This window comes from Paralichthys olivaceus, chromosome 23, assembly GCF_024713975.1.
Source record: "Paralichthys olivaceus isolate ysfri-2021 chromosome 23, ASM2471397v2, whole genome shotgun sequence".
NCBI classification, from domain to species: domain Eukaryota; kingdom Metazoa; phylum Chordata; class Actinopteri; order Pleuronectiformes; family Paralichthyidae; genus Paralichthys; species Paralichthys olivaceus.
The window spans coordinates 2627606-2639123 of record NC_091115.1 but is presented as its reverse complement, the minus strand read 5'-3'; the positions used below and the strand labels follow the sequence as shown (position 1 = coordinate 2639123).

The following is an 11518-nucleotide window of genomic DNA, read 5'->3' as shown; positions in this document are numbered from 1 at the left end:
ATGGAGGCGGAGAAAAACATTAGAGGTGATTCACAGGCATCGCATGGCACATCAACACATACCTCTTTCTCTAAGTCACTCACAAATGCCCCCTAATCTGTCCCACACAGGCCTCTGGTGCTTCGCCGTAAACACGGTCCCATAGAAACCCACACCTATTACCACACTCTGCCCCCGTTCACTGGAGGAGGGGGGGGGGTTAGAGGAGGCTTGTGTGGATCAGTTCTCCACTAATCAGTACATGAGAGGGATTCTTCACATGGTGAGTTTGTGGAGATGAAACGTCCTCCTGCAGGCAGCGTTTCATGAATGAAAGTCTGCTCCTCCCTTTGTTCTCTTTCAGAGATGTTTACCTAATGTGAAGTTACTGTCATGTTTATATAGGAGTTGAATTAACGTTACAGCAGCAGCACGTTACAATCACTGCTCTGTTACTTCTCCTGTTTAGTGACTCTGACCTTTTATATTTTTACCTTTTGTTGTGGACGATGTTGGAGTTGAAACTTAAATCCACACGTTTTCTTGTTTAAAAAAAAAAAGAAAGTCAGATAGGATCTACACAGTGAGTGCACCAGCCCCCATTAACCAGCATGAAGCGCTACACTTACATATAACAAACCAGCACACAAGACTTTAAAATACCTAAACCTCAGGGACGGAGGGCAACAAAAACCAAAAACTGGCACAGTTGCATGATCATATTACCAGAGATGGACGGCTGCAGATGGAGGCAGAAATAAGAGAAGCTGCACTTAAAATATTCCCTAGAGAAGTGGAAATACATGAAGTATGAACAGTTTTGGTTTCCGCAATAGATACGAAATATTAATGTTGCTAAAGTCCAACAAATATGAGGTTTAAATAAGGAGCACTTCACAGGAGCATTCAAATAATTAGTCCCACGACGGGGAAACTGGACGTGTTACAGGAGCAAAGGTGATAAACATGCAATATAAACACAAGGAAATAGAAATCACATATCTCTTACATAATGTTTAGGGTCGTTGCCGTTCTGACATTTGACGGCTGCGAAGAGAAAACCTAAACGTCAGATTTGACCAGTGTCGATAAAAGTGTTTTAGATCCACCAGTGAGGGTCAAATCAAGGAAAATAGGAGTCTTGAAACTATGAACCTGTTAAATTTGTCAAGTTGTAGCAATAGAGGGGACAAACATTCAGTATAAACACAAGGGAAATAGCACATGGACTTGATATATAGAGCTGGAAATCCTCATTAGGTTCTGAATTACTCTTGATTTTGTCTTGAGCTATATTTACGTAACACGACCTGGGAAAATGTACAACGTGAATTATGGCATGTGTTAGCAGCGAGTATAAAAAGGCAATCACGAGGTAACAGTGATGGATATTAAGGATTTATTGATTGATAAGATGATTACTGGAGAGTATTTCCTTGTTCCACGCTTCACAGAATGTAAACCACAAATCTGTTATTTGTAAATCCTGGGAGAGCATAAATAAAAACGTGTGTGGCTTTAAATCAAATTTGACGGCTCAGCAGGGGTTTAATTAATAAACAGTTAAAGGATCTAATTATTAATTAATTGTTTGTATTAATAGGTTACTGCTCTGATTTATGGTCTGGTTGTATTTGTGGTTATAAAGTCATCAGGGTAACACGTGGGTGTGAATGGTGCAACACTACCCTCTAGTGGTAAGAACTAGACACTGCTTCTATTTTGTCAGAGATTTTGTCCAGTCTGTTTTTGGATGAATTATTTTTCATGAAAAGTGAATAATAATAATAATAAAGGGACCATGCTGCACGGATACATCTACAGGCTCTTTATACTTTAGTGCAAATACTAACAAACATTTTTATTTCTACACAATGGTGCTTATTCTACTTGAGGGATATGGTTTGTGTCTTCAGGATTAAAATCCAAGAATAAAATGTGCCTTTTGAGTCAATTTAGACAGTGAACGAGACACTACAGAAGCATGTTGCATGAAAAAACAACAATATATCTCAAAGCCTGGCTCTGCCATGTCTGAACATCCACAGAGTCCTGAGATACTTCAGCAGAGTCAACAAACTAACAACATGCAAACAGAAACTTATCTCGTTCATTCAGAAAACAGCTCAGAATTGATTTATTCTTCCTCAGGAATTAGATTTCTTTCTGTATCGATTATTACTATCATGTAAAAATCCATTAGTAGTTGTTGAATCTATGATAATTCTGGTTCGTAAAGGTTTTGTTGACAATAAGAAATACGTAACATGCGTACTACGTACTAGTACCACTATGACTACTACTAGTACTAGGTACTAAACACAATAAACTACAAGTAAGAGTCCAACAAACTGTCAGGACGACTACACACGTGATGCATCACTAGTACAACATTACAGCTGGAACGTGTGAATAAACAGAATCACACTGTTTCTGTAGGAGATTTAAAAAAAACTAAAGTAAACACCATCTCATGATCAACAACAACAACAACAACAACTACGTCACGAATCGAGGACGCGCTGGAGCCAACACCACGCGACAGGGACGAACAAGATGGCGATGAGTTTAGCACCGGAGGAGTTTCTGCCGTGAAGGAGAAGCTAGGTACGAGCCTTTCTTTCCTCTCTGGGGCTTCTCTCGCTCGTGCGGAGCCGCGTACCCGACGCTTCTCTCGGTCTCACGTGAACTCGGTCTCGCTGCTTGTGTTGTTCTTTTTAAAAGAAATAAATAAATAAAAAGAGCCGAGCGCGGCTCCGGGAGCTGCGCTGCGGCTAACGCACCAACTTGTTCGGATTATAGCTGTTAGCCCGGGTAATGCTAACTAGCCTGCTAGTTGGCTGCACACACACACACTCAGTACTAGCAGGCTAGTTAGCATTAGCCAGGCTAACGCTAAGCTAGGACTCTCTCTAATCTCTTGTATACATTTAATTTAAACGCCAGGGGCTAGCATCAGCACCGCACGTTCGCGTGTGCGTGCCCCCGCTTGTACTTTAAACCACGTCCGACATTTGATTTATTGTGTTTTATACATAAATTAAAATCCTCCTTGTGTTTGATTTCAGTATTTATTTAGCGTAGTTAGCATTAGCTAGCGAGCCTTAGCTGTGGAGATGGTGGGGGGGGGGCATTTAAAGTTGAGTTGGTTCAACCAAACCTCACCTCGTGTGCTCGTCCTGCGGGCGGTGACAAGGTTAACGTGTCGTGTTGTTGTTGTGTGTGTGTGTGTGTGTGATGAACTCACGGGGAACGTGAAGTTGTGTAGCGGACACACACACCGGAGCTCGTGCAGTCACAAGGACGAAGCAGGCAGCGCGCGCTAAACTGCTGCTGAAACTTCAGTGACACGAGAAACTGTGAAGTCTGCACCGTTTCCTCCATTACACACACTTCCTTCTGCAAATCAGAACACTGGCACCTTCCCTCAAGCCCTGTGGAGATTACTGCATTTAATACTGTTGGTACTACTACTACTAGTACTACTCCTAGTACTACTACTACACATGCATACAGTTTGTCATGAAGCCTCCTCAAGGTTCAGCCTGATGGAGTCCATGATTTCAGAAGGACATGTGGTCAGTTGTCTCCTCTGTGTTGGATCCTTGACAGCGCTGAGATTTTATTTATAATCACCTTGGCTTCACACACACACACACACACACACACACACACACACACACACACACAGCAGCACAATCTGATCAACACTTACTGAATCAACACGCCCATGCCTGCAGTCTAACTGCTGAACAGTGTATGACCTGAACTGACTGTTGCTTTTCACACATATTTAAAAGACATTGAAGGATAATGCAGCTGCTTTAATCGGACGTTATTGAAGTTAGAGACATGTTTCCATGTCCATTCGTCTTTCCAGGGTCTCGCTCACGCTGTGATTGGTCCGCTTGGTAGCGACTCGCCGTCAATTTTGAATTGATTTGTAGGAACGAACATGGACGACGTCTTTCTTTTCTTCGTTGCAGTTCTTTAAGAAAGTCAACGCTCTTCATCGTCTATCAGCTCCAACTCCAACATGATCCGCTTAGTAAACATCCGCCATTGTTCTGAAGTACACGGAGAGGTCACAGAATCTGTAAATAAGCGGACCAGACAAGCGACGACACACCAGCATAGAAATTCTACCACCACTAGTATTTCAGTGTAATTGCAGCGCGTCTCACACACTAACACACAACTATGAATGCTCGGCCCCGTGCGTGGCCTACGTGTGCACCTATGGCGCAGCTTCGACGCTGAAGCACGAATCAGCCTTTACTCCACAAAGTAAAGTTAGTCCTGTACCCAGACAAAAGACCTAGGTCTCCCTTTTGTTGGATAATTTTACTTAGCAGGGGTGTTGATAGGCCTCTGCCGCTCTTAAGGATCCCCACTTTGTCAGCAGAGGCACATCCCCCCCCCGACAATGTGAGAAGGAGGCAGGAGAGTTTTCCTGGAGAGTGATGGACGGGTTGTGGGACGAGCTTAGTTAGTACATCTGTCAAGAGGTTATGTTTTCATCAGCGTCTGTTTGTTTGTCAATTAGCACTTAAACACCATTACTCCAAAACTATGGGATGGATTATAACTTGTGGAACGATGCACGAAGCTCGAAGCAAGACCCCATTACATTTGTCCAGAGAATATTTCACAGATCCTGATGAAAGCAATCATATTTATGGGACTGATATTTATGAGCGTGTGTGATTAAGTGCAGCTCCACATAAAGATCGAGAATAGATTAAACTTTGTTTTCATGAAGAGACTGTTGGGCCTTTGGCAGAGGAATGTGTTTGTCTTGTCTGAGGTTTTCACACCCAGGTTCAACAGTCCATGTTAACTTAAACACCTTTCTGTTTCTGAGTGGAATTGTCTGGCAGCACTCACCACAGTCTTGTTGAGTTTATTTAATGTTGGCACAAGTTACTACGGGGGAATAATAAGACCTGCTGGCTACGTGGCAGTTTGCCACAGTTTAGTTCGGCCTCATAAAAACAGCTGTTAGAGGTCAGATGTGGTGAGTTTTTAGTTAATGGTGTTATTGTGTTGGCTTTTAATGTGTTTCAAGGAAAAGAACAGGACGTCGTTTCGATATAAAATACACACAATGTGCTTTTCCTCACAAACAGGAGCAAAGCATCTTTAAATCGACCGTGCACTGTTTAAGATTTAAATTTCTCTCAACCTGCTTTCTTCTTCCATCTGTTCATTTTGAATAATCACATCTCTCTCCCCTCCAGACACCACGATGCCCTGGGAGGGTCCTGTTTCTCAGCTCACCATGGTGATATGAGCCCAGTGTGAAACGTTGACGCACTCACACAGACTCGCACACAGACGGTCAGTTATTGACTGACGCGGTCAGCCAGTTCGGCAGGCAGGCGTGTGTAATGGACAGGTGTAAGCATGTGGGGCGGCTGCGGCTGGCCCCGGACCACTCCATCCTCAACCCTCAGAAGTGGCACTGCGTCGACTGCAACACCACCGAGTCCATATGGGCCTGCCTGGGCTGCGCTCATGTGGCGTGCGGCCGCTACATCGAGGAACATGCGCTGCAGCACTTCCAGCAGCAACGCCACCCGTTGGCTATGGAGGTTAATGAACTTTATGTTTTTTGTTACTTGTGTGACGACTATGTCCTGAACGACAACGCTACCGGAGACCTCAAGCTGCTTCGTAGTACGCTCAGTGCCATCCAGAGCCAGCGCTATGAGGTTACTACCCGCAGTGGGCGCACCCTCCGCTCGGCTAGCGCAGCCCCTGATGCCCTCATGCCATGCGGTGCCCGCGAGCTGCAGCTGAAGGACGAGGATAGAATGTTTACGGCCCTCTGGCACCGGCGCCGGGCGCTTATGGGGCGTGTCTTTCGCTTTTGGTTTGGACTGACTGAATGTGGACAGAAGAGGGAGGAGGAAGAGAGGAAGAGGGAGGAGGAGGAAGAGCAAAAAAGGGAAGCCCGGGAGAGGAGGCGAGCTCTAAAGAGACAGCTACAGGAGGAGCTGGAGAATGCTCCTCTGAGGAAGAGTCGCCGTTTACGTCGGAAGAGCCAGAGAGTTGCAGATGCGGCAGTCACAACAGCATCTCGGAGGGAACTCAAGGTGAAAACCCCTATGCCCCCAACTCCCACCCGCAGGCCACGGACTCAAAGCCCATGCACTGCTACCCCCAAAAAAGCTAGACAGACAAGAACGGTCCAACCACCTCCTAAGCTCCGGAGCCGTTCTTCTGCCGCCAAATCTAAGCCCAAGACAACCTCAGCGACCCCCCGTGCTGCCCAAACACCTGTTCGCCGCAAGCAAAGTACCAAACAGGGAGGCTCACCCTTTAAACGGCGTCCCACAGTCACTCCTGGAGTGACGGGCTTGAGGAATTTAGGCAACACTTGTTATATGAACTCCATCCTACAGGTGCTAAGTCACCTGCACATCTTCAGGGAGTGCTTTCTGCGCCTGGACCTGACCCAGGCTCTGGAGCTACTGGCAACTGCCGTCCACGGCCAACTGGCAGGGAAGGCTTTCTCCGACTCACCCCTGTCCCAGAGGAAGGGGCTTCAGACCAGCTCGGGCTCTGGGGCGGGACTAAGCGGTGGAGCGTCACGCGCCCGCAGCATGGAGCTGATACAACCCAAAGAGCCGAGCTCGAAGCACATTTCTCTCTGCCATGAGCTGCACACCTTGTTCCAGGTCATGTGGTCCGGCAAGTGGGCGCTGGTGTCACCGTTTGCCATGCTCCACTCGGTGTGGCAGCTAATTCCAGCGTTCAGGGGCTACGCTCAGCAGGACGCTCAGGAGTTCCTGTGCGAGCTGCTGGACAAGGTGCAGCACGAGCTGGAGAGCACCGGCAAGCACACGACCACCGCGGGAGTTCCGCAGAAACGACTCATCAAGCAGGTGCTCAGCGTCGTCAACACCATCTTTCACGGCCAGCTTCTCAGCCAGGTACAACACACACACACACACACACACACACACACACACACACACCTGTAATCACTTTAATTTAACAACCACACGTGACTCATGATACACTCACCCACTCATATCTGCCCACACACACTGATGTCACTGATTAAACAGTCAACACAAGCCCTGACTCAAGTATCAGTAATTCATTTATCGGAATAGATTAACCACGATGGATTTGATTATAACTGTTCTTTATGGTTTTACAGAAATATTTCCCTTTTTTTTTTTGCACATAAGTATTTTCTTCCTCTCTAGATGATTATCTCAGATTAAAAGTGTAAAAGGTTCCATTTCTTTTTCATCCAAGAATAAACAACAGCTTTTCTTCATGTGCCAAACGTGTGACTGACTCCCGGTCACGTACACTCGTAGGATCGGCTGATTAAGATCATAACCATTTGACGCATGGGCATTTATCTGCATTATCTGAGCTTCTGTCAAAGTTCAGCATCATTTCAGGTCGTGGGTAGAAAAGGTTTTCGGGAACGTGGAGAGTTGTTGTGAGGACAAGAGATTAGTGATTACTTGTGGAGGCTGGGCGCACACTGTGACACCTGCTCGTGCTCAATGAAGAGGCTGTGTGTCTGCGAGGGTTCAGGCAGCATCGCTCTGACTGCAGCTCTGATCAGACTGCACCTTATGTGTGTCAGTAGAAGTCTGTGCTGTGTATGAAAATAAAGCAGATCATCATTTTTTTTTATAGTTTAGAGACAAGAAACAGGACGACCGGGGGACTGTCAGACAAATATTAGATTATCTGCTCGGTGTAGTCCCGTCTCCCGAGACCCACTCATCTCTTTGTTTTCCTCACTCTGACATGCAGGTCACATGCCTGGCGTGCGACCATCGCTCCAACACCGTGGAGCCGTTCTGGGATCTGTCTCTGGAGTTCCCTGAGCGGTATCACAGTAATAGCAGGGAGTCAGCCGCACAGGCTTCGTGCCATTTGACCGAGATGCTGGCCAAGTTCACAGAGACCGAAGCGCTGGAGGGAAACATCTACGCTTGTGACCAGTGTAATTGTGAGTTGAATAATGTTGGAATACACACACACACACACACACACACACACACACACACACACAGACTTTATCTCAGATGTTTCACACAATTTTGGAGATAAAGAGAAAAGAGGGTTAAAGCCATAAAGATCCCAGATTGTTTGAGAGTATAACATCATGGTAACTGGGAGAACTTAATAAATAATTGTGGTTCAATGTCTTAAACTCAACTCATCTGACTCAAACAATAGAGTTAGTAGACACTACATACATGGCATAAACAGAGCTGGTTGGTATTTACAGTTATATGGGGATGTGTCTGCACAGTTGTCCCTCAGTTCTTTATCTTTAATGGTATAGTCATAAAGCAGGAGGCTGCAGGGGGGAAATAATGAAACTGTTGTCACAGCCCTGCTCAAGGCTGGACAACGTAGGAAAGACCACACGTGACCCGGGCTGGCCCGAGTCTTCAGGCAGTTACTGATGAGTTTATTCACTGGAAACCAGTGGATCCAGAAAGTCACAGATGTGATCTGATCATACAGCTCTACCCACTCTCACTCATAACCCACTAACATCTGGCTTCCGTCTGCTATGGGACTGGATTCAATAAGCTTCCACTCCGGGGTCTAATGACGCTGCAGCAGACACAGGTTTTTTAAATCAGCAGCGATGGAAATGAGACACCTGGGTGAAGGCTCAAATTTGGCAAGACAGCGGGATTAGAGTCCCTCAGTGTTCACGACGTCAAACACTGTGACGCTAAACTCAAAGACTGAACTCGTGTGAGACTTCCAAGATGCATTTTAACAGGTTGGGAGTTTTGAAAACAAACCAAACTCGTCAAATTAAAACAAACATCCAACTTCATCTCACCTGATTTGATCCCAGACCAGCCTCTGATTTGTCGACATCCTGCTCAAGACAAAGTGCAGAGGACGAGTTTGAACTCATTTAAATGTAGACATCGAATTAAAACACTGTGGAAGACATGGAGGACAGAGACTCAGTGAGACCAGGTGAGGTGAATCTACCTGACGACCAAACTCCTCCAATCAGAGGCCTGCTCAGAGAGGGTCGTCCCTCTGAACCCAAACACACATTGTCCTTCTCGTGCAGGAATATTTTATGTCCAAATATTTAATATTATACCAAAAATATGATTATAAATTAGTGGTTCATCTAATTAAGTTCATCTTGGTCAGCGGGTCATCGAGGAGCTCCTTTGGGTTGTAGCATCTGTGTCAAGAATTTAAAAATGAAGCCAGCCAAGAATAGAGATATGAAGATATTACTTTTTATACTGAAGCTAACTTGCTCCTCTTGTTTGCAGCCGCTCGACGACGGACCTCCTCCAAACCGGTCATCCTGACCGAAGCACAGAAACAGCTGATGGTCCACAAACTGCCTCAGGTCCTGCGGCTGCACCTCAAACGCTTCAGGTGAGACGACGAGACGCCACGGTTAAATCAGGCACGTTAATAAAACTAATGTCGACTCTAACCTCTCTGTCTTGTGATTGGTCCTCAGGTGGTCGGGGCGGAACCACCGGGAGAAGATCGGAGTCCACGTCAGCTTCGACCAGCTTCTCAACATGGAGCCCTACTGCTGCCTCGAGCCCTCGCCCAAAGGCGGCGCCTGCTCCAGTCCCAGCAGCCCGAGCTCCCCCGGCTCGCCGCGCCCCAAGCACTTCCTCTACGAACTCTCCGCTGTGGTGATGCATCATGGGAAGGGCTTCGGCTCTGGCCACTACACCGCCTACTGCTACAACTCAGCAGGTGGTGAGTGAAAGCTGTGGGGTTTTTAAAGGCCTGTAATAGTCGAGGGTTCATTCGCTGCTTGAATCACATACTTGTTCGTACTAATTTGTCTCCATCGACTTCTCCCGCAGGCTTCTGGGTTCACTGTAATGACTCTAAGATGAACGTGTGTTCGGTGGAGGAGGTCTGCCGAGCTCAGGCCTACATCCTCTTCTACACACAGCGAGTAACTCAGGACAAAGACCGGCCACTATAGGACCACGATCCCCCGAACCTCCTCCCCCCCTCATCGTCGCCTCAGCGAGACGACATCAGCACACCCCCACCTATCGCTCTTTCTCTTCCCTCTTTTTCTTTGGGCATTCTATATCCCGGGAGGATGGGTCTTTTTAAGTCTATTTTTCTAAAGGAAAAAAAAAAAAAAGAGAGGAAGGACTCCTTTTTAAAAACCTGGTTCTGCTTTGTGAACTTCTTGTATATGGTGTTTATATGTAGGTATTTTTAAAAAAAAAGATGGTGATGTTTTGTGTACAGTTGAATTTTTTTATTATAAATAAGAGTATCAGCCAAGATGTGTCTCAGTAGCAGCTGACAGATTGTGACTACACACACACACACACACACACGTGTCCTCTGCAGGTTGCACAGGTGGATTCACGTGTCTGCCTCCCTGCGTCGGTGGCTCGTTGATTGTAAATGCTGTTTGTTTGTTTGAATCAAGTGAAATGTTCCTCAGTCACTTTAGATAGTCAACACAGAACTGGATATCGGCTGTAAAACGTCACTCGCTCTCTAGAAATGGCCTCGCTGTTTTTCCTCAGACGGGGGAAGTTTTCACAAACTGTTTTTTTTTTTCCTGCCAGAAATGCACTAATCATGGCAGAACGAGTCGTCTGCCTCGTTGTAACTCGGGGCTACTTGTGGAAAGTAAAAAAGATCTGAACACGTGCGGGAGAGGAAGTTTATTTTTCACTCTGAAGTTCTGGGTCTGTCAGGAAAGACTCGGCAGACCCCAAGCCAAAGCCTCGGGGGGGATGTTTGGAAAAACCTCAGTGTTTACAAAATGGCTCAATGTTTTTTTTTTTTTTTTAACGGACAAAAACAAGTTTCCTACGGAAAGATTTTTGGCGGAATGCTGCCACCTCTCTGCTCCAGAATGTATTTGTCTTCAGAGCCTGAACCGACCACACAGAAACAGGCGTTCTTGAAAAGTGCCCTTTTGTTAAAAAGCTGATATTTTTATAATTCATATCAAGTCAGTGACGTGGAATCTGCTGCCATCCCACACAAACCAGCATTTAGATGATGAATGTATTTTTATACACAATCCTCAGAGGTTTTTAGAAAAGAGGCCATGGACTGTTTTTAAAGTTTTTATACAAGCTATGAATTCACCAGCAGCAGTTATTACAGATGTCACTGTTCACCAGGGAGTGTGTGTGTACTGTACCGTGTTTTATTTACCAGGGGTTTGGTAAAACATCCGGATTTATCATGAACTCTGCAGCGTATTCAGATTGTGATATTTATCTCCGTACTGGAGAAACAGAAAATCTCCACCTCAATCATGTTCCCTCAGGATTTTTGTGTCGGAGGGAAATTCAAAGCACACTTCATGTTTTTTTTTTACCGTCTTTGTCGAATATTGTGACACTTTTGTTGGCATTGGGTTTTTTGGGGGGGGGGGATACTACTCCATGGATTTATGTGTGTAAATTTATGGAAGTTATACTATGCAAATTGTTACCTCAATTTTTTTTCTAGAGAAAATTACCTCAATAAATGAGAATATTTTTTCATTTTTCTACAAAAG

At 45.6% G+C, this 11518-nt stretch overlaps 1 protein-coding gene across 1 annotated transcript; it reads left to right on the top strand.

The window, feature by feature from the left end:
• Positions 1 to 2443: 2443 nt before the first annotated feature.
• usp44 (ubiquitin specific peptidase 44) lies at positions 2444 to 11517 on the top strand. The gene is made up of 6 exons (XM_069519790.1): positions 2444 to 2586; positions 5220 to 6917; positions 7768 to 7966; positions 9279 to 9387; positions 9476 to 9726; positions 9837 to 11517. Exons 2-6 carry the CDS (start codon positions 5370 to 5372, stop codon positions 9959 to 9961), a joined length of 2232 nt encoding a protein of 743 aa, XP_069375891.1. The 5' UTR covers positions 2444 to 2586; positions 5220 to 5369; the 3' UTR covers positions 9962 to 11517.
• Position 11518: the final 1 nt, after the last annotated feature.

Excerpts from the sequence above, each read along its gene's own strand:
- usp44 (XM_069519790.1), top strand. The coding sequence starts at position 5,370 with ATGGACAGGTGTAAGCATGTGGGGCGGCTGCGGCTGGCCCCGGACCAC. Across the intron at positions 6,918-7,767 it reads ACGGCCAGCTTCTCAGCCAG|GTCACATGCCTGGCGTGCGA; the intron begins GTACAACACACA and ends TCTGACATGCAG. Across the intron at positions 9,388-9,475 it reads CTGCACCTCAAACGCTTCAG|GTGGTCGGGGCGGAACCACC; the intron begins GTGAGACGACGA and ends ATTGGTCCTCAG.